The sequence below is a fragment of the Hippoglossus hippoglossus genome, chromosome 19 (assembly GCF_009819705.1).
Source record: "Hippoglossus hippoglossus isolate fHipHip1 chromosome 19, fHipHip1.pri, whole genome shotgun sequence".
Lineage (NCBI taxonomy): Eukaryota > Metazoa > Chordata > Actinopteri > Pleuronectiformes > Pleuronectidae > Hippoglossus > Hippoglossus hippoglossus.
In genome coordinates this window covers 2,388,244-2,411,964 of record NC_047169.1, presented here as the reverse complement: position 1 = coordinate 2,411,964, position 23,721 = coordinate 2,388,244, and the positions used below count along the sequence as shown (strand labels likewise).

General features: G+C 46.0%; 1 protein-coding gene across 1 annotated transcript in view; it reads left to right on the top strand.

Annotated features, from left to right (window-relative positions):
* tbkbp1 (TBK1 binding protein 1) overlaps window positions 1-22,756 on the top strand; it is a 39,726-nt gene extending 16,970 nt beyond the window's left edge. Inside the window, exons 2-10 of the mRNA XM_034569661.1 lie at window positions 3,670-3,928; window positions 7,485-7,610; window positions 8,906-9,010; window positions 10,727-10,874; window positions 12,128-12,330; window positions 13,428-13,489; window positions 17,858-17,973; window positions 19,959-20,743; window positions 22,532-22,756. Coding sequence (XP_034425552.1) covers window positions 3,686-3,928; window positions 7,485-7,610; window positions 8,906-9,010; window positions 10,727-10,874; window positions 12,128-12,330; window positions 13,428-13,489; window positions 17,858-17,973; window positions 19,959-20,743; window positions 22,532-22,660 — 1,917 coding nt within the window. The 5' untranslated portion in view covers window positions 3,670-3,685 and the 3' untranslated portion in view covers window positions 22,661-22,756. The remainder of the gene's footprint in view (window positions 1-3,669; window positions 3,929-7,484; window positions 7,611-8,905; window positions 9,011-10,726; window positions 10,875-12,127; window positions 12,331-13,427; window positions 13,490-17,857; window positions 17,974-19,958; window positions 20,744-22,531) is intronic.
* Window positions 22,757-23,721: the final 965 nt, after the last annotated feature.

The window sequence follows — 23,721 nt, the reverse complement described above, 5'->3', positions numbered from 1 at the left end:
TCATAACATCCACTTATTTTATCAGGTTCTAGCTCTATGTCCTAAAGCCTGAATGTGGGCGGGTGGTTTCTATAGGGTTTCATGTAAATGAGGCGACTACATACAGAACAACACGGGTTTCGTGCTCACACCTTAATAACATCTTCTGTTACAGTGAGCGTCCAAACAGAGACACAAACCCACTGCTGCAACTCCAGCTCCTCTTCAGTTCTCTGTTCGGAGGTCAGTTTAAGACCAATCGTGATAAGTGGAGCATAATTAACTGCACTGGCTCAGTGGACACACACACACACACACACACACACAGACACACACAGACACACACAGGCCTTAACTGAGCGCAGGGTTTTTAAATCATCATCCCAACTGCAGCCTTTGTCCTCATCTAACAGGTCCTGCTACACAGATAATACAAACGGTTCGACTGTGGCCTCCAATGTGACAAATATAACCATTTTCATACACGGGAAATAAAACATGGCCATTGCTAATATAAGACAGTAAAAGATCTACTTTAATGATCCGGAGGGAAATAAAGGCATCGAGCAGCTGATATGTCGAGAGGACAACGAGAGATTTGATTAAATAATAATGCAGAGATATGAAATAGTGCAGAAATACGTCAACATTCAATTCAGGGTCACAATTGTTTTGTGCTTGTGGAATAATGTTGGAGTTGCACATCCCCTTTCATGTGCGTGTAAAAGTTTTGTAGCTTTATAAAATATGTTGTACACGTGTAAACAGTTGTGCTTTCACGTGTGCGTTAAATATTTTATACAGCTACAAAACTTTTGGGTGATGTACAACTTTACTCATTATTTCACCAGCACATCTCACCATGTCAAAGCAGCGTTTTCTATTAATTATCTAGACTGTGGCACATTATTACTCCCACCACACTTCTCATAATAACATAAGAGAATTGTGGAGTTGTGTTCAGTGCTACTTACAGCGTCCATAAAGTTTTTACCATCCACACAGTCAGTCAGGCCTCATGGTTTCAGATGCAGATGTGCTCGTACCTGCAAGTGGCATCAGTGCAGCTCTCTCTCTCTCTCTCTCTCTCTCTCTCTCTCTCTCTCTCTCTCTCTCTCTCTCTCAGCAGAACTTGTCTTTCACTCTTTCGTCTGTTTCACTTGCACGTGCACAACCCCCCCACCCACCCGCTACCGCCATAGATTGACTGAATGCTGCAGGAAACGCTGCAGAGAAAGTAAAACGTAACTTCTGGATCTGCACCAACATTTTGAAGGGTTCTCTCCTGATCCTTTCACTGGGTCTCGAGTTAATCTGTCGAGTAGTTTTTTGCGTAATCCTGCAAAACAACAAACAGACAAACTGAACGAAAACATCCTTGTTGGAGGTAAAAGAAGCAAATTGTTCAGCAGCAGAACCAGAATGAAACTGCTGCTGGGAGCCGGTTAACAGCCTCACGGCCTGTGGGATAAGAGGCCGCCTCGGATTATCTTTTGGTTTCTTGCGTCAGTGGCACAAGCTGCAAACACACACACACACTCTGACATATTATCTCATTATAAAGTCGTTAAAGTGTTCGTGTTGCCTACTTAAATATTCAGCAGACGTAGAACAACATTAGCATCCACTGAGGAATAAGAGATCATTAACTCCGGCGCTGATTGGTTCAGTGGTTAACGTGTGTTGGGTGCAGGTTGTGCAGAGATGGTTTATTTAATGAAAGGTAATAACAGCCGTCGGGTGACTGGCACAGCTCTGCTCGATCACACATGCATTTTCTCTCCCTGTGCGACTCTTCCTCTGTGGTGTTTTTGGCTGCGCGTGCACACACGGGTGGTAACGTGCACGCCTGAGCTCGTGGGAGTGCTTTTGGATCATCCTCTTAGAGTCAGCGAGGAAAGAAAAAAGCGCCGTAGATTGGCTCAGGCTTTATTCCCCCTCTCTCTTGAAACACAAGGAAAATAGCAGCGTGGAGGAAGGGAGCGGATGAAAATAGCTCAGTAGGCAATCGCTGACTCACAAGGCAACGCTGGGAGTCAGGAAGGCATCCATTCCCGCATTCATCACATCAACTCTGGCTGTTGTGTAACTCTCTCCGCACCCGTAAATCAAACTCTCCTCGGCGAGCTTGACTTTAGTGCGAACGTCTCGTCCGCGGCGGCGTGAAAAAGAGGGCCGTGACATCACAGGTGCCATTTATCACGTCTGACAGCGCTGCCGGGAGTGTTTGGGGGCAGGGGAGGGAGGCCGAGGCCAGTTGGCTGTTCCGCCGGGCCGGTCAGCTACACCCGGGCCCATTCATCACGCCAGTCGAGGAGCGTGGGCTGTCAACGCTCATGTTTTTTTAAGTATTGTGAAATGAGACACGGCCGTGAACCAGGCTCAGATGTAAATTTCTGTCCGGTTAATGAATCAGTGCATGTTACTCATGCGCTCAAAGAGGAACTCAGACAAACACAAAAGGAGTCAGATGCTTCACACGTAGGCTGTGGGAATATCTGCCAGAGAGAAATTAAAGCTTTATATGTCTGCAAAATAAAGGTGGAGGACATGTCTCCACTTCCTCTCGTTGTCCAAAAGCAAAATAATATCCTGGATCCGGGCGCCACCATCTTACGTCTTTGATGTTATTTGAGTCTACACAGTTGAGATTTTCCTTCATAAGTATTTAGAAATAAACAAGCACATTATTTATCTCTACCTGTTCTTTCTTGTCTGTTTGCAGTAGGTTTGTGTCTTTTGTCGTCTCTTTGTCGTCATTTTCCATGTCTTTCTAATTGTTTTCCATTTGTAGTTGATTTTGCTCCTTTATAACTAAGTTGTGGTCGTTTTGTGTCTTTGTTGTGGGTTTTGCGTCACATCTGTAGTCGTCATTTTGTGTTTCTGAGGATGTTTTCTGTGCATTCGTTGCTACTTTGTATCAACGTCTCTGTTGTTTGATTAAATTTCCCACGATAAAAGTTAACAGCCCCTCAGAAAGAGTCGTGAAAGTAAAGTCTGATGCAGACGTTAAGCGGGATTGTTCCTCTCGTCTGATAACTTGCTGTGTTTGTGTGTCATGTGCTAACAACTGACACCAAACTTTTTGTGTGTGTGTGTGTGTGTGAGGTGAATGGCAGTACAGTGTGTGTGTGACTGATCTCAAATCTAACCCAGTTTTTCCTACAGAGCCTCCTCAGCTCAGCAGTGTCATTAGCGCCAAAAATTCATTTAAATAAAACAAAGTAAAAAGAGCTAAATATCAGAAAAAAAGGCAAATTCAATTCTATAAAAGTGAGAGCGTAGTGACGACTGTAAACTGTGGGGTCGTGTACGTTATTGCACATTTTCCAGAGGTGAGTGAGAGAAACTAACGTGTGACTAAGTGGAAGATTGTGTCTGAGACGTGAGGAGCTGCTGGGTCATGTTGAATCTTCACAGTGAGTAACAGCGTCCTGCTCTGAGTCTCTGTTCCCACTTTGCCTCTGAATATTTCACGTTGTGTGTTCCAACACTCCGACTGCTCTGTGTCCAAAACGGCTTTGTTCTCTGCAGCCGGTGGCGAGGAGCTGCGTGCTCGGTGTTTTTTAGGACGGCTGCAGGAAGACTCTGTCTGAAACGGCTATTTTTGGCGGGTACATGTAATTGAATGGAAACAATCTGGCGATTAATAATAAATAAGCAAATCTGTGTCTGCGTCTGTGTCCTCAGGTTGAGGCTCGGAGTGATGCAGTCTCTGTTTGGCGGCGGGGAGCTGGAGCTGCTGGGGGGAGGCGGCGACGCCGGGGGCCTGAAGGAGGATGGCTGCGGCAGCGTGGTGTGGCGCTCCTCACCCCTGCACCCCGAAGACGTCTACTCGGCCTCCCACTTCGCCCTCATCACGGCCTATCAGGACATCAAGACGAGGCTGGCCTGCCTGGAGCGGGAGAACACCAGCATCAAGAGGAAGCTCAAGATCTATGAGATCAAGGTGAGGGCTTTTCACTCTGTCTCTGAGATTCTTTACACTGTAGCAGTGGAAAACCGAGTGTTGGGGAAACGATGACGTCAGCTAACTTTGCACGAGGTGCTTTGTGAAATGAAGGTTCGAGGTTTCACCAGACACAACAACAATGGCGGCTAGATACCGGTTCCTCTACAGCCGATATCAGACATGAACTCTGGAGAATGTCCACAGCAGCTAACATCGGTGTTCTCACGTACAGCCGCTCCGGAAAAGTTCAGGAGATGATCTGGAGTTCAGTGCAGGTCAGAAAGAGCACCGCTGGGTCTAATTAAAGATTTATAAAGTTTCATTTATTTAGGATTACTGCACATCACTACCGACATTCATACCTGGACCAGAGTGCTTTTCTCTTGCCTTTGATGGATTGTTGATAGAAACTTTATCGCCACCTACTGGCCCAGCACTTGTTTGAGCGTTTGTCGTAGTTTTCGTGTTCTTGACGAAGATATATTTCAAAACAAATGTAGTGTGGACTGAGATCGTATTTTCTTTGTTCTTTTTTTAATGGAGGGGAAAATATCTGTTCCCAAAATGCGTCCACGAGGCCTTAAAGTCGAGTATCACAGTGTTTTCGTCCTTGTTGTTAAAACACAGAAGATCCTGCTTCCATCGACCACGAGGCCATTTTGTTCTTTGATTGATCTGAAGAGAATCAAAGGACGAGCGCGCCGTCCAATTTGTACACAGAGATAAAAAGCAGGAAAAGCGTCGGTGAGCTTTGATCCTCGAGCAGCGGGGGAGTAAAGTTGACTCCAAAGGAAACGCTGCTGAAGTTTCAATTCACGTTTAAATATAAATACATGATATTGATCCCCATTTCTAAAAAACCAACAGGAGGACTGGGAGCCCAAGTTGGACCAGTTTGACGCCTGGTATCAACCTGTGACCTGTTCAGTACAGATACTGAGTCTGGATGATGAGGAGAGGTCACCGGCTTTTGTTTGAGGATCAGGAAGAGTTTTATCTGAGACCACAGGGAAACGCAGTGAGGTTTAAATATTAAGACGACGATTATTCTCAGTAGAAATGAATCTACTGATTATTTTATTCATTAAACAATTGTTTCAAATGATTTACTCTTAACAAACATGGAATATGGGATATGCATTTCAAAAAAATACTTGAAAATACAGCTTTGTTATATCTTCACTGATTTTATCTCTGGTTTAAAGTCACTGAAACTGACGAGTAAACATTAATGTTATATCTAAATAGAATTGCGACGCTCGCTCTGGCTCGTCTGACGTGAAACATCAGAATATCCCCCGAGCTTCTTGGCGTAAGAGTCAGTGACACCTCGAACATTCCTGCACAGCCGGGCCTGTGGGCCTGGTGGTAGAAGTCACACCAGTTTCCAGTTGGTTGAGGGAGCAGGTGAAGCAGAAATCCACCACGTAGCAGAAGCTGGACCCACAGACGGATATACAGGGGGGGGGGGGGCAGTGGGTGGGGGTGGGGGGGGGGGATGAGCACAAAGGAAGCAGCGTGGGAGGACAGAGCAGAACAAGAAGTGGAAGAGAAACGAGGGAAAGTGCTGAAATCAAGTACAAAGGAGGATTAAATTAAAGAAATCTCCTCCCGGACTTTCTCCTTATCATCATTAGTCGGTGGTGTTCTACTTATTCTAGGAATTATACGGCTCTGGAGCTGTAATGTACCCGTCCTCGTGCTTTTAACTTGAGGTGCACATGAACGTAGAGCTGAGACGCTGAGGAAGAAGATTCCAGAGACTGCTGTTCTACAAGGGATCGTATTGGCAGGGAAGCTGAGGCTGAATCTCCTGTGATGTTAGATGTTTAAACTGGAGCTCCACACAGCTTTGATTCTCAGGGACTGACATAAAAAATCTAATACTCGACGCTGATGTTTTTCAATGTATTTCGATTTTCCCGGGAAAGAGAGAAACCTGCAAACTGATGGAAATGCGACTTGACTGCGTCTCTCGTCTCCTGACAAACGTGTCGAGCAGACGTCCTGCGTCGCTTTGGTGAGCAGCTGCTACCTGGCGGCTGCGGGCTGCCACGGTGCGTTCAGGGCCCGTTCCCGGGGAGACAGGTGTTGATTTTGGGAGAACCGGTGCAGATGCTGGCTGTTTGGAGTAGGAGTTGTCACACCTGGGCCTTTGTCAACACAGCAGGGGCCTGTTTTTAGATCCCGATAATCAATGTGGACAATACGCACGTCACAATATTGACTCCTGACACGTCCACATGTTCGTGTGCGAGAGGAAAATATCCCTTTGCTTTTTCTGCAGACAAACTCTAAATATAAGCTGCAGATTGGAAGTGCTTGACGCGAGGTCGTTCTCTGAAGCTCGGCGGTGTGAGAGTTCTTCGGCCCCCCCCCCCGGGGCCTGCAGTTGCCCGTTTTGAGAACGTTCACTGTTCAAAGTCCACAGAGATGTTCTGCTAAATGGAAAAGGGTTGTTTGCCTCCTCACACAGACGTTGCATCAGCTGCGATGGCTTCCGACAGAAAGTGAAAAGCTCTTCTCCGCGCTCGTGTTCGGCACTCTAAATGTAAATGTGGCTTTTTAGGTTGGAGCGCCTGCAGTAGCTCGTCACGTGCGTCGCTTTCACAGGATTCAGTTTAGTGCTGTGACCAGACACATTCCCTCATAATTAAAACAAAAGTAAACGTGGTGCGGCCCCTTAACGCAGATTAAAGCAGCATAATCCCATCTGCACATGGTGCAATTATTTCTATATATTTTAAATGTTTATGTTTAATATAGTTGCACTCCACGATCACTACGATAAGACGGCAGCACCCGGATCTGAAACATTTTAGCCTAATATTTGTACCCTGGTAGGAAGAGGAGACACGTCCTTCATCTTTATATTTATTAAACAAATGGTTAATTACTTTCATAATTTTAATAATACAATAAGGAGGCGGTGCTTCCTTGATAATGTGATGTGCAGATGACACTTTCCAAAATTGTTTGTGGGGATAAAAATTGAAGTAAATTTATCATTTGAAATGAAAAGTTAAACTTTTGAAAATGAAATCCTGGTGAAATAAGATGCATCACTTGAATAAGCTTTGTTGAGAATCTGACATGAACTGTCTGAGACGCTGTCATTTTGTATTAAAACGTTAAAATGAACATGAGCAAACAAAGGAACTGGTTGTTTGACAAACACGACCATGAGTCACGGTCCTTCCCCAGATTTCACTGTGTGGGATGAAATCAAAACGTGTGATTAAAACAACTCACTGTGTAAATTCTGTGACTAGTTTGAGAAGAACTGAGAAAGTAAAATGTTGCTCAAGAGAGAAAAATACTAGTTCAAACAACCTGATTGTCTGAGTGAGATCTGGGCCGAAGACAAGTTGATGCACGATGAATCTTTAATGATCCCAGTGTGAAATCATCAGAAAATGCAGAATCCAGCAGGAAAAAAAAGGGAGAATGAGCAAAGAAAGAAGATTATAAATCAACAGAAGGATTCACTCGCCGATTACGTGTTTTCTCATCCTCATCCTCACGAGTCCGTCTTCTGCTGTTGTGTCTGCAGTTCCCCATGATCAACGAGTTCGGGGAGGACACCAACTCGTACTGCTCGTTCGAGAGCAAGGAGACGGCGCTGCTGCACTCGGAGAACGGCAGCCTGCAGCAGAGAGTCAACGTCCTGACCCACGAGGTAAGAGGACGGCTGAGGACAACGGCAAGAGACAGAGAGGAGGAGAGGGAGGAGATTTCAGAGAATCCCCTCCCTCCTTGAGAATTAATTGAATTAAAAGGGAATTGAGGCCACGGTGAACATGTGCCGGAAGACACCCCGAGCTAATTAAGCACTAAAGCTGCCGTGCAAGCAAAAAATCACAGAGATTGGCTGTTTTTGAGGAACTGTCCACGGAGCGATGGATGAGACACCGGCGTCCTCTTTTTGAGACGCGGTTTAATTGGGACTAAACCTGTCCAGGATTTTGCTGAATGTGTGCACCTCATGAAAGGAAAACATAAATAAAGATGCATCGTTTTATTTAACACATATACAGCATGATTAAAAAGATAAAAACAAGATGCGTGCATGTGACACAGGTTCAGACGGACTACAAAGAGTTATACTACTGTACTTAGAGAGCGAGGAGGACGGCGGCGGCCATAATGTGCCCGGACGACTAATTCCCCCTCGGTTGTAACTCCACTACTCCCACAACAAGAGTGTGAGGAAGTAGAAATAAGAAACGCAGGAAGGAGTCGGTGAGATTGGTAGCGGCAGCGGCAGAGAGAGCTAGAGAGCGAGGAGGAGGAAAGAGATGCATTGTGGGAGCAGCAGAAACGATTAGTGTGGGACACACAAGGTCACACGGCTCCGACGTCGGCCCGTTCACAGTGAGGAAATGTGCCACGGCTCAGTGAGCGTGCTCTACTGGGACACTGGGACACTGGGACACACACACACACACACTCTTCCTATTGGTTATGTGACTTACACTTACTAAGAATCATGAGACCAAAGAATCAGGACATATTTCCCTTAATTCAGACTGTTGCTCTCGTCCTGACTGAATAAAACATGTTCCGCTCATCGTCAGACCCTGTTGCAGAAGTTGCAAGAGTCCAACGCGCTACAGACGAGTTCCATCTATGGCGTCTTTACCGCCGACCTGTGTCCTCCTCTCCTGGTGTGCGTCAGTGCCCTGATGTGTCAGGTAGTCTGTGATTAAGGCTTCCAGAGATATTCACCCCCCTTATTATACCACAGAGTCGGTGAGGAGCTCAGCAGGACAGCAGGAGAGTCGTTTATTAAAATAGTGTTGAGCATCATCATTTGTCGAGATGAGGGAGGCGTTGCTGTCCATGCTGAGGTGTCGGGATTCTCTACATTTGCTTCGTGACACAACATGTTTTCCCCTTTGATCATTTTGAGAAAGTTTTTAAATGACAAGGAGCCTTTTCCTCACTTTCTGCTTCTCTGTGTCTCGTCTTCAGCTCCAGAAGAGGAAGGAGAGGGAGGAGCAGCTGGAGGACGTGATCCAGGCCTACGAGAAGATCCACATGGAGAAGAGCAACCTCCAGAGGGACCTGGACAAGATGGTCTGAGGCGTTAATCAGTTCACTGCGCCGAGCGGCCGTTATTTCAGAGCAGGAGCCACACAGCTTCATGAGTTCATTCTTACAGGAGATGAGGAAGGAATATAAAATGTAAAACATGGTTTCAAAATCATGAATAGTTAATGGACAGATTGAATATTTAGAGTCAAATTAGCAGGTTTGGCCAAAAGTATCCGGACACCACTGGAGGGGATTTGAACCATTTGCTTCAGACTTTATATAAAAGTGAACGTAGACTAAAACTGTGTAAGATTCATACTAAAAGTTAGTGTGCGTACAAAAGGAAATGCTGGACACCAAGAAATGGTTTACAAGATGGCGCTGGACCAAATATCAAACTGGAGGCTTCACAAACCAGAGGGTGACGTCACGATGGGTTCAGACCCTGAGCTCCACTTAAATACATAAAATGTGATTTCCCTCATATGTAATAATTCAGTCAGTGTGACAGTGACACCGCTGCAGGGTCAGATTATAATTGAACTATGTAACATGAATGCTAACGAGGAGTTCACTCATCTATTTGACTGTAAATTGGGTTTAAAGTGATATTTGTCTCGTCTCTCCGGACGTTAACTTCACAACCTGATAGTGAGAGCAGGAGAAACTTCACAGAACTCCGTCGTGCACTTTAGACGACACTGCTCATCTCAAAGTCTTTGTCTTCGGAGGAAACCTTTTTCATTATGTTTCAGTCAGAGTGAAACGTCCTTCAGGGACGAGAGTCGCTGTCGAGTCTTTTTTATTTTACCCGTGAGAGCAAACTGCAAATCTTTCCCCAAAAATCACTTCTTAAATAGATTTAATTTCACAAAACATCGAGTTACTTCTTTCCACCCCCCCGACATGTTACTAAAATTACATTTTCCTTTGATAAATCAAAGCCAATCCAGACCAGGTAGCAGCTTCCAAGTGAACAGATTGTCTGGCTGCTCTGTGATAACAAACCATCTCATAAGAGACTGAAGTCCGCGGAGCAGCATCAGCACTTTTGTGTGGTCACAGTGATTTAGAGACGACGTGCGCCAACTGTGACGGAGCTGCCAACAACTGACCCCAGAGCTGTGGCAGTTAATACCTCTCCCTCCACCTATTGGGCCTCATTGACCTTTAACCTCTCCGCAGTGCACCCACTCACTCCTCTGCACAGTATGTCTATAAACACAGTACAGGATAAAACCAATTATATTTCTGGCCAACTGATATTTAGGACAAATAACGTTATGATTCTATAATTATACTGTTAATGATTAATATGAAAATGTACAGCGGTGAAGTGTGAGGCCCTCAACCTGCTGAGTAACACAGTTTTGTGTTGTTCTTGTGGCCTCAGCAGATCAGATGATAAACTCAACTTAAAGATATCAGCTCTGAGTTCTGTTGTCTGACCACGAGATGTTTTTATCCTCAAAGATTCTCACGTGACGGTTGTTTAATATCTCTCATTAATATGCTCTGTAAAATGAATTACACCCCTGATGTTGTTATTGTAGATGAAGGTCACGGTAATTCCGGTTTAACTGTTTTCTGATAAACTGATGAAATATCAGCGCTATGATATCAGGACATTAAAAGAGATGATTGTAGATGTTTAGATGGTGAAGTCTGTAAATGTTAAAGAACGTATATTAAACCTCCATCAGGAACTGAACACTTGCAATGCATCCTGGGTTTCATAGTGAAAACGTGTGATTGCAGACGAGCCTGGTGGAGAAGCACGTGGAGCGAATCCTCAACCTGGAGTCGGTTCTGAGGCAGAGAGAGAACTCGCTGCAGAAGATCAACATGCAGCTGCACAGCAAAGACATGCAGTACCTGCAGCTGCACGCCGGCCCAGACGCACACTGTGAGTAATGACACACACACACACATCAGAACCGGTCCCATACAAACACTGGTGCACTGGATGTTAGAAGAATATCTCCAGTTAGGGTCAAACTAAATGTAATGTTTTCTTATGGAGCCAAAGAACAAGAGTCAGTAAAAAGTTGAACTGCTTTAAATTACTTTAAGTGTCTGTAATTCAGCATATCAGTGGTTTTATTTTGATAATCGCTGCAAAGTCAGATAAGTACAGCAAGTTAAGATGTTTGTGTGTCGGCTGTTAATCATCTCTTCTCTGTTACTCATGGACTAATGAATCAAATCCAACAATCTGGCCGCAAAGTGTTTAAACTGAGTTCAGGTCAGACCTCGGCCTGTTGCACAGTGCCGGCCAACTCCAAGAAGAAGAAGAGACCTGTGATCTGAGCGGCTGATTGAAATTCACTCGTCCTGGCTTCAAATCATCTGTGGCGCCGTCGATTGGAAGGATTTGACTGAACTGTGTTATTCATCCTGTTGCTTCCATCTGCAGCGACTCGTCTTCATCGTGACGGGTCTCTCTCTTACCAACTGAGGGGAAAACCTGCCAGACAATTTGACTTATTAGCATGCAAATTAATTCCAGTGTCAGAAATGGATGAAGTTGCTTCAAACGTCCTCTGTAGTCGTGATTGAAATGAAATCCTTAAAACAATCACTGGGGATTTTGCATGATGAAGCCAAACAGTGACATGTACTCAGCAGGTTCCCTCGTCTCCAGCCCTGGATTCATGATTAAATACGGAGATTCTCTCACACTTCAGCGGTTCCAGAGTCACTAGCAGCTAAACTTTGCTCCTTCCGGTGATGTGGGAGGCTGATGAGAAGAAGTGTGTCTCGGTGACGGTGTACCTCCACGGTGGGACATATCTTGTCGTGCAGTCTGTGCACAGCATGTGACTGAGTGAGCTGGTGAGGAGGCAGGAGGAGCAGGGAGAGAAACCATGATACTGCTGCTCAGTTACATTGTCTTCTGGCTCAAGGACTGAGTCTGTGTGAGCGGAGCTGAATCACTCGCACGCCCACGCAGATCACATCACCCAGGTACACACTGAAAGAAGCCGCCCTTGGAAGAAGTCAGCTCTTCACGCTCTTTCACACTCATCTATTGAGCGTGTTGTACAACAAGCGAGGACGGAGGAGCACTGCGGGGAAAGCTATGTGAAAAATAAAAAACATGGCGTTGACTTCACATGTTTTTCCTCTCTCTCTCTCTCTCTTCTCCCCCCCGCCCAGTGCTGGACTGTCCCGCCCTGACCCTCCAGAGCTCCCGCAGCCTGGACGCCCTGTCCGACCTGAAGCTGCAGCGGCTGGAGGCCGAGCTGGAGGGGGCGCGGCACGAGGCCCAGGGGGCTTGTCAGCGGGAAGATGAGCTGAAGGCCGAGTGCGAGCGGCTGAAGGAGGAGATGAGACAGCTGCAGAACAGCCAGAGGGAGAGGGTCAGTGTTTGCTCTTATGTGTTTGGGGGGGGGGTTTACTGCGTCAGGACAATTTGAGTGACAAAGAAACAAACATTACCCCGAAACTTTCCTGTGACACGTCCCCTGAATTATGATAAATTGACAACAGACGATTCAAGGAGAGGATTTTTGAAAACTTGGTTTCAACGATAAAATAAATCCAATTGCACACGGCTTCCTCCACTGGCACTAGACATAAATCGCCGGTGCATCATCGTCCACAATGTCTTCTTAGGGATCCTGGGCTGATGTACGCCGCCTCACTGCGGCCGCCACCATGTCAGAAAACACACACATGTCGGAGCAAGGTTTCTCTCTTGTGAGAAACAAAATATTGACGTTGCAGCTGCAGGCGATGAGCCGCACGGGAACAAAAACACAAACACAGCGTTGTCAGAGTGTGAATGTACCCACGACGTCAAACTGTCCAAACTCAGGTTTAATCTGCAGCTACACAAAACTTTTCCTTGAATTATTCACGCAGCTGAATTGCTGCCGCTCTGTGCCACATGGCAACATCGTATTAGTCAGGAAACAAGACACTGCACTGCGGTTGTATGCATCCGCCAACCAGTGCATCTCCATCTACTGTACATACTTTATATTTTCATCACTTTGACATTTGACCACCAAAATCTAATCAGGTCGTCCTTGTGTCCAAAAGAACATTTATACTTAATGTGAAAGGATTCCCTCGAGGCATTCTCGAGATATCGTATTCACAAGGCAAAACATGTGCTTTGTGAGGTCACAACGACCTTGACCTTTGACCTTTGATCACCAAATTCGTATCAGTTCATCCGTAAGTAGAACTGAATATTTTCACTGAATCTGAAGAAATTCCCTTAAGGCGTTCTTGAGATATCACGTGTTCAACACACCGTCTCCGGCCTGGAGCTGCCTTAACGACGTTACACTCAAGTACAATCGTAATTACCTCCGATCAAACGATGCACCACCTCTCGCAGCTGTTTCTGACGACGTTACCTTCAAACCTGTTTTCCTCGCCGTCAGATTTAGCCCAATATCCCGCCTGCACCTGCACGCTAATCTAATTTCTCGCTCTACTTCGACAGGAAAGGACTTCGCCCTGCAAGCAGTGTGATGTGGAGTGGATAAAGAAGGTGGGAGACGAGCAGTAAGTGACCACAGCCGATATCTGCAGTGGGAGGGAGGGAGGATGGAGGGAAGAGCAAGGAGAGGAAGGAGGGAAGAGCAAGGAGAGGAGCATCATCTACAGAACTAATGGAAGATGTTCTACCAGAGGCTGCTGCTCCGTTACATATGTAGATGTGCTCATGCCGACCTCCAGGGGCCTCGTTAGAAAGGAGCGGAGGAGAACGGGTTCAAACGCAGCTTTAACAAAAGGAGTGAGGTAGATCTGACACAACGCTGCATTGACTGCATGTTCTGCTGCTCGTTCTTCAATGCAGCACCAGAGCTTCTGCATCTTCACGACCTTTACGGGGGAAACTCTGGAGAACTGGCTGCGGAGTTTACCCAGAGATGGTTTTTGCACAACACAGCAGGAGAAGGTCCTGTAGGAACTGCAGAGCCTCTCACTCGGACGTTCCTGCGGAGGAGCAGCGGAGTGGAGTTGAGTCTGAAAGCAGCTTATGCAACACTTGCTCCAGGAGCTTTTGGCAGGAGATAGGTGTGAGCAGCAGGGGGCAGTGTAAGCGCAGAGTAGGACGGCTTCCTGTCCACTTCCTCATGTCTCGGTATGTGTTGGACGTCTCTTTGAGGCCGAGCTCATCTCCCTGTGTGCGTCTTTTCATCCCACCGCAACCAGAAACCTGCTTAATGAGATAATTCCAACGTGTTCAACGTCCCAGCTCATTTCCAGAGCCCTGGTGAAATTGGGCTCGGGCGACGCACACAGTGTGCGATCGCAGGCACAAGAGAGAGGAAGAAGTAGAAACCACAGCGAGTTGGGCAGATGACTCACGCACACAATGAAACCCCACAAGTGTTTCAATGGGGAGCAAACTGAAAGTAAGCTTCCAGTGAGTGTGTGCGTGAGGGGGGGGAGGTTTTTTCCAGACCTCGGTCACCTTTTGGTTTTACTCAACAATATCACTCACACCCACAGAAAACATGCGAAGTTTGTTTCCTGCTGGCTTTTCTTGTAATTGGGCTCATTTAGAGTAAACTGCACAGATTGATACGTCTGATAAACTCTTATCTTCTGCAGCATCAGCAGCACTTTACTATAATCTGGAGGAGATTGTTTTACTTTGTGGGTTTGAAGCTTCTCCGTTGTGTTGAGCTTTTTTTTTGTCACTAAAATCTAATAGACTGGTGAACATCTGTAAATGCAAAGAGTCAGAAATCATCAAATTTCCATAACAAATTTCATCCTATCCTCCATTTGCTTCTGTCGTGGTCGACTTTGTTATTGATTCGCACTTCTGCACTTCCCAGAACTTTTGCAAGAAAAAACAATTCAGACGTAACTCGAGTTTCACCCTCACCCCCCCACCCACCCAGCATCACGCACCAAGCCACAGCTCTGCAGACGCTGGCAGACGCTGGCAGCCACCGGGCGACCGACTCCTCAGCTTTCAGAAAGCGAGAGGCCGTTTACAATAAATCACAACATTGTGATTTATTTAAAAATGAAGTGGAATTCCCATTTCTTCTTCTGAAATTCAAAAGTACTCTTGCATGTTTTGAAACTGTTTCACACGTCTGTGTTCAAAGTGCTGGATGCACAGAGCAGAAAGTGAGACAGAGGATGATGCAGTGCAGAGTGTGAAAAGCCCCCCCCCCCCACTGCGTGTGATGGCTGTGTAACACACGTCCCTGTGTCAGGCTGCAGGTCAGCGTGAACACCAGAATTCAGTTTCTTTAATATCAGGCCCCAGTAAACCACGCTGAGGCACGTTCATGAGGATAGATCGCTGACCACTGTGCGTTCGAGTGTCTCCCCGGAGGCCGGCGTCCTTAATGTGTGTGACTGAGCGCCCAAGGTTTGAAGAAGAACGTTTATTATAGCTGCGAGTGTTCGGCAACAAAGAGGAGCTCAGATCTCACGGGCGGCTGCAGTGACGGCTCAGATCAGAGGTCAGATCTCAGCCCACTCTCCGTCTCCCACACACACACACACACACACACACACACACACACACACACACACACACACACACACACACACACACACACACACACACACACACACACACACACATATATATACACCGCATCTTGATCAATTCACTCACAAGAGTCTTTCATCAGTGCTGCATCGGCATCATCACACTCCTCCTACGCGCTGTAATATACATTGTACAGTATGTGCACGTGAGAAGAGAAGGAAACAAACTAAAAACAAACGACAGAACATGCGCACGTTGGGAGTTTTATAAACACACAGAGACAAAAACAAACAAGGGACCTCGTGTCACAGATTGAAAAAGTGTGTTCAAAGTTCGTCCCGGCGTGCGGGTTGTTCACACGTCAGGTTTGCGACACGGGACCGAGAGCGGGAGGTGTCCCCGGCTCTGACAAAACACGGCGTAGTAAGATTTGAAAAGTGCGACGGTGTGAAAAGGAAGAGGAGCACTGAAGAGATTCAGCTCAGATATCAGAGAGGAAGACGAGGTGCGGAGCGGCGAGGGATGGAAGCGGATGGATTATTTTTACGGGCCCTTCTGTGATGACAATATTACGCGGCACTCTCCACCCACCATGCCAGTAAGTTTCCCTCATGACTGCTATTTTCCTTTAGCATGAAACCAGGAGGCTTCTATCCAAAGCCACATGCAGGGACTGTGTGTGCATCCTCTGCACAGACGACCCCGAGTCGTTTCCATGGCAGTACCAGGTTCCACCGACTCAAACCACAACAGGGGGAGGTTGTCAGTTATACGCTTAGGGGGGGGACAGGGGTTCGATACCCCCACTCGGTCTGACTCATCACAGGGTGGAAAACAAGGTGGGACAGTCACAAAGGACCAGTAACCAGTGGAAGTTATGACTTATTATGAAGAGTTTATATGAAATTGTGGGCTTCCCAGAAACGGGGTCCCTGACATCCATTTAAAAATATTTGGGGGATAAAACTGTTTTTTTAACTGTTGTATTAGAATAATAAGTTTGGTTTTTTAGGGGGATTTCTCAGCAGATGTGAAGTTTAATGTAAAAATAGAAGGTGGAGAGAGTTGAGATGTGGAAACAAAAATATATTTGTGCAAAAATGTGCAGTGGCCCAGAGCAGCAGCTCTATACACACACACACACACACACATACACATGCACACACACACACGCACACACGCACACATGCACACATGCGCACACGCACACACGCACACACAGGAAAACTCATTTAAATGAGTGTGTGGGTGAGCAGGGAACATATTTTTAAATTTTACACAGTTTTATTTGCTCTGTAGGCAGGATACTCATTTCTTTTGTTATTTTTATTATTTCAGTGCCAGTGTTTCAGTCCACGTTTACATGTATTTCCTACTTGTGCAGAAATGTTTTTTAATCTACCACGATCAGAGCTGCTTTATCAGGGTCTGGCAACCGTCTGGTTCTCGACTTCCTCTTTACGTCTGAATCTTTCTCTTTATCATCAACTGTCTGTTCATCCGCACTCAGACAAATTTTCATCGTGTCTTTTTTTTATAAAAACACTCGTCTTGCACATTAGTTTTTTGCTGCATGCAACTAATCAATTGGTTACAGTAATAATACAATAAATTACTCAGAAACAACTGATCATCTCGACAGATTTCCAACAACATCAGGGTTTCACATCTCTCATCTCGCAGAGCAGCATCCTGGTCTACCACCGGCGGTGCTGGCGTGAGTCAATTTCAGGTCAAGACTGAGGAGTTTACAAAAAAGTGGTTAGATGTTTGAGATAATTCGTCCATTTTCAGATATGAGGTCACAGTTGTTTCTCTCTGTCTCTGAGCAACAGCTGCTCTTACCCACATACGGCAGAACACCACGCTGTATCCCATCATGCATCTGTGCGTACCTCCTCTTGTGCTGTGCTCCACTCACATTCATGCTGTGGGATTCAGATCGGTTTCAAGCTGGAAACTAAATCAGCCCGTCGCCATGGTGAGGCGACACAGAAGCGCCCTTGTTTACGCTTCTTGAAATAGAGTTGCTCCGTCGGATCGGCCCCTGAGAGAGTCATGACACATCTCACATGAAGTGGTGTGATTTTATGCACTTCAATTATGCGCCGTGACTTGCGACTCTAAAAATACGAGCCTTTAAGCCTCTTAATGAGCCCGTCGGATTCGTGAGGCTGCGTTAGCGCCGCGCCGCTCATTCAAAGTGGAGATGAGGATCAGTGGAGATCTTCTGACGCTGTTTATGAAAAGGAAATATTAAAAAACCCTTGGATCAACTCACTATATAACATGATATAGGTGTCAGTGATTCAACAGAGGTTACACTGTTTGCATAATCAGCTGTAATATATGAATACGCACTCTCCTTAATGACTGTGATTATGATAATTGCATCTGTCCTCCTCCAGGGTGAATCTGGCTCTGGCCTACACAGAGCTAACGGAGGAGCTGGGACGCCTCCAGGCTCTGAGCTGCAAGCAGACGGAGATCCTGAGGAAGGCTTCACAGGAGCAGGCGAGTCCAGGTGAGCGTCCACACGGACCACTGCTGCTCATCTCATCTGTGGGGGGGGGGGGGGAGAGAATACTGCATTACAAGTAAAACTCCTGCATCCATAATGCACTTAAAAGTATATTTATATACATATGAAGTAGGATATAAAGTAGTTTGAAGTATATAAAGAAGATATATGTACTTGTAATTGTAATGCATAGTAAATATGAAAAGTTTAAGTTCTCAAAGCAAGAAGAAGGTCCCTTGAATTGACCTGTTTTATATATTTTTTAAACATAAGATATAATATAATATATAAAAATATTCCTTGTAAAAAAAAATACCAAAAAAATAACATTTATTTCACAAATGAACTAGTTACAGTCACTTTAAATTAAGATGTATTAATATGTAAGTAAATAAAAGTGGAGCCTGACGGATGTTTGGAGGCCGATACCAAAATAAAAAAATGTAACTGAGTTTTTATATTTTACAGTTTAACCAAAAACTTTATTGTAAATAACTATAAAGAAAAAGAAAAACAACTTGAATTAATTAAATAGGATTTTTACGTAAAATTCTAAATATTTATTATTATTTTATTCTGTAAAATAAAAGCTTTCATATCAAAAAACATAAATGCTGATACTGTCTCGGATCACATCCTCCAACTTTTTAAATTTGAAAATAAAACACTTATCTCCTTAGACTTGTACAATCTACTTTGAAACAATTTTTTTATATTTTAAATCCTATTTTTATTCTATTTATTTAACGTCCCTAATTACATTTTATCACTAAAGTTCTTGTTGGTAGTAACTTTATGGGAATTTAACGAAAATAATCTTTTGTTTACGCTTTGTAAAATCAAATGTAGTATAAATCAAATGAATCCATTATTACATTACTGCATCGTGACACTAAAAGGAGTAACAGTCGTGATTTGTTATAGTTTTCTCACTTCAGGCTGAAAGTAGAAGCAGCCGACACAAACGTGTTGGAGAGTAAAACTCACAAACTGTACAGTAGCAACACCTTTTCTCTTCCTGCACACACACAAGCTTATGTCTCACGACCGTGCAGCTACTGCCCGCAACAAATCAAAAGGAGCACCACAGGGAAACTGCATTTTAAAAACTGAATAACTGCATATTTCTACTCGGCAAAACACGCAGAGATCCCAGAACTCCACTCGACTTCCCTCCGAGGTCGTGTTGTTTTTCACGTTAATCTACAAAAATGTGACTTAAGTGGCACTTGTGCTTTCGGCAGCTCCAGGATCGTGTCAGTGATGTGATTGTCTCCCGGCGATATTTAACCACAAAAACAAATACTCCTTGTGAATCGTTGAATAATCAGAGTTTAACTGAATGGTCCTGCGTGAGTTTCCTCGTCGTGCGGAGGTGCAGGAGACTTCACACACACCCCCTCCCTCTTAACACCTCAACCCACTGGCCATGTATGATGTTTCCTCTTCGACATGCGAAGCTGAGACTGACTCATCACCGCATCTCGTAATTATGGGAAACTCTACGATTGTTCTTCAGAGGAACGTGGCGTGCATTTTGGGTTTGTCTAATATCTGTGGGAAGGTCTGTTTGTAATAAGTGACGCACCAGAGGGACGGGCAGCGATCCATCACGAGAACGTCGTATTAGAACCCAACGTTATAAAGCTGGGACATTTCCTCCTGCTCTTCCTGTAAATGACGACTTATGAAACTGTTTATGAAAAATGTCTCGCATGTTTTTTTTTATTGTTCCACATGGAAAAACAATTTCTGTTTCAGGGACGTTCACACGCACGCAAATGTTTCTCCTGTTATCTGGAATATCATGAAGAATTCCCTGAACGAGAACTAACGAGTTTAAAGCTGGGGTTGGTAATGGTGGAAACGTTCGGGTTAGAGCAGGCCACACTTTGAAAATATGTCACGATGAAGGGACTCAGACCAAAAGTTCATAAAAGTCATAAGTCATAAAATGTTTGCCTTTCTTCTCTGTGTTGCCGTTGCAGTTCAGCGCCACTCTCCCATCCACCACCAGCGCCACTCGCCAGTTTCCCAGCGCCACTCGCCCATCTCACAGCGCCATTCTCCGGTCCCGCCTCCGCCGCACCACTCCCCGATCCAACAGAGACGCTCCCCGGTGCTGCAGCGCCTCTCACCGGACATGCACCGCCGCTCTCCCCTGCTGGACGTCAACAACGGACCGGCCTCTTACTCCTGCCGGCCCCCCAGCCACCACCTGAGGGCCAGCTTCCAGGGCCGGAGAAGTTACTCCGAGGTCGCCGACCCCTCGGCCTACCAGTGCCCGCCCCGCTTCACTCTGGACCCCGTCTCCACCCTGCCCAAGCCCCGGCCTTACGGCGATTACCCAAAACAAAAGCCCCAGCATGTGGGCTCTCCTCACGGAGGACTGCAGCACAGGGGCTCCCCGTCCCCCCATCAAGGGGGTGCCGGAGGAGACGGGGGCCACGGGGAGAGCTCCATGCGCCACTCCAGAGAGATGCCATTCCCTCTGTCTGAGGTGGGCCACCTTCATTTTGAGCCCCCTCCTCCTTCCACGCCGGCCCCTCAGCCCACGCAGTCCTCTGAGGACGAGGAGGAGTGGACCTGCCCACATCCCATCAGCCCACCACGGACACTGGGGGTGCTCTCTGCGGCGGTGCCCAGCGGCGCCATGAGAGGCCCGGCGTCCTGCTCGGGCTTCCCCATCCCTCAGAGGCCGAACACCCTCAGCTGCCACCCTCAGTCGGGGTACATGTCGGCCGAGCACGCTCAGTCCTGGCCTTCCATCAACGTGAGTTAAAGCACAAGGTTCCTAACACATTGCACGAGCAGCGACGCGAAGTGAAGCCGTGAAGCTGCAGCAGTGAAACTTCTCACGTGTGTCTGGTGCCACTTTTCACAACTGCAGAGCTGCTTTACAGAGAGAAACGTTTCCACTAAGTTCATCTTTTTCAAACTGCTTGTCACTATCATCTGAAAACATCTGTCTTCACCATGACTCCTCCTAGTTCCAAGTTCCTTTACAAGAATCATTCAGCATTTTGTGAAATACACCTATTTGCTTGATATCCGCGGGCGAGATGAGAAGTTTGATACGGATGTTATGACTGTGCATTCGGCAGGACTGAAGAAGTGAGTTTAATCTATCTAAGCATAAAAGGGAAGCAGTTATTCTAGTTCCTGTCCAGAGTTTAAAGAAATATGCTCGGTAAAAACTCTAAAACCTTCATTTCACAACAGCATGGTCACAGTGAGGTTGCCAGGTTTGGTATTATGGTGCCTTTTGAGCACAGGAGCAAAGGAACTGCGTGTAGAAAAAAAAAAACTGCTCCTTTAACTACAAGTTATGATTTTAATATTTCTGTTCATTTAAAAATACTTCATGTTAAAAACAGCCGCTTCAGGGGTGTTGGTGGGCGAATTTCTGGACAGAGCCGGGCCACCTGCGTTCCTCCGTCTGAGCACGACAATCCTCAGGAAAGACAAATGATAGTATGAGTCATATCAGCAAATGCTCAATAACAACATATGTTTACGTTCGATGCCTCGTGACGTCGGAGGAATTCTAACGGCTGCGTTGAGTCATTCCAGAGTCAGCGAGGTCACACGCACTAAACTCCACTCACACGAGTCCTGGGAGATCCGCAGCTCCGTCCTCCTCGAGCAAGGAAATGAATAACTGTCAGTTTGCGTGGAAACAGAAACGGTCGTCGTGAATAACTGGGCCGACTCCCTCCGACCGACCCGCAAGATACATTCACACCACCTCCCTGAACACGGGTCGCAGAGAAGAGAAGCTTCTCCCCAGAATCTTCAGTTTAAAGTTGTTTTATTTGTTATTTTTTCAGCCACTTCTCCTTGATAATATGAATCATATATATTTACGGTAATAAACGATGCCATCTTAGTGATGGGCAGGAAATGGTCATGTTGGTGGTGAGTTGAAAACCAGGCAGATTCTGAGGCGTCTCTGTAACTCGATGCTGATAAACAGCCGAGTCGTTGTCATCGTTATACCACATTATTATTTGTTCCTTTTTGTGCATTTCATAAACCACAGAGGTTATGAAATGAGTGCGATATGTGGCATCGCTACCACATGAGCTATATACGCAGCGGCCTAGGTTCGATTCCAGCCCATTCTCTCTGCCCCCCCCTTCACCACTACACTCCCTGTCCTATTAAATAAGGGCCATACTCCTGCTGGACGGGGGCGAGCGCATAACCTCCTTGTTGGAGGTAACGATTTCTCCGAGCGCCTCTAAATTTAACCGGATCAAACCCGTGAATCAGGACACGGGTGAGAGTTTCCACCGGGGTGTACTACCAGTCGTTGTGTTTCATGTTGTGTAAGTCTGAAGTGATCCCTCAACAAGTTGTGATGTAATTTTTATTGCCTCCCACAGAGTGACTAATACAATCCAGTGAAATGTCTCCTGAGGTTTATCCTGCCGCCTAATCGTGTGTGTGTGTGTGTGTGTGTGTGTGTGTGTGTGTGTGTGTGTGTGTGTGTGTGTGTGTGTGTGTGTGTGCGTGTGTGTGTGTGTGTGTGTGTGTGTGTGCGTGTGTGTGTGTGCAGCTCTGGATGGAGACCGAGGAGAGCGACATGCGGAGCTGCCCTCTCTGCCAGCTGATATTCCCTGTCGGTTACCCTGACGATGCCCTCATCAAGCACATCGACTCCCACCTGGAGAACAGCAAGATCTGATTGCCATGGCAACCAGCTAGCGCGCACACACACACACACACACACACACACAGACACACACACACACACACACACACACACATCTGCGCTCTCCTCTTATAGATTATGTAAGAGATCAGCAGACGTGGACAAATGGAAACTCCTCCTCAGGCGATCCATTTAGAATCAGCTGTGTGCGGTCTTCTGTGGGTGGGGATGCAAAATGGCACAGGGGTCCATTTTTTTTTTTTTATTTTAACCACGGGTCTGTCTTGGATTTGCCAACAAGCAGAGCCCTCTACCGATCGCCCTTGACAACGCTCTGCCTGTAAAACCCCCGGCTCCGGCTGCTGCTGTTCTGTTTTGAGTCTCGTCCTGTGGTTTTTCAGACAGTTTCAGGTATCGTGTCGTTTTTTCCGCATCACAGATCAGGAGCTCTGCATGTCAAAGAGTCAGCTTCAGTGTTCCAGAGAAAAATGATCAGGGCGACTTTTTAAATTTTGACTATTGTTACCTTCAGCTTTAAATACTGTTCACCGGCATTTTTCTATCTCACTCACGTGCTCAAGGATATTTTGCAGAGGATTTCGGGGCCAAGCGGCGTAATCTGGTCGCCGCTGGTTTATTTCACGGATATTCAGGTACTTACGGGGCGTTGACGGGTCAGAGAGGTTCAGCTTTAAGTTATGAGGGAATGACACTGACCGATTGAAGTATAAAACATTCCAGTTTCCCCACTTCATCCCCCTGACAAGCCGGAGAACATGAATGTGAGCGTACGGTCGGATCAGCCTGACGGTGGTCGCACCCTCGCTGAGGTTGGACGATGCCCTGCAGGGCGGGGCACCGACGTCGACGCGTCTCCTCAACGAGCCGAGGGGGGAAACGTTAGTCAGAATTTACCTTTATGCTTGCAGCCTGGTCAAAACTCTACGTATCTTAGCACTTTAAGTTAGCATAGCCTATAAAATGTACACGTTTTCCAGTCCCCCATACATGTATATTTGCCATGTTTAATTTACTCTTTATATATTGTTTATCTGTAAGGCAAAAAAAAAAATATGAAGATATATTTTTGCAAA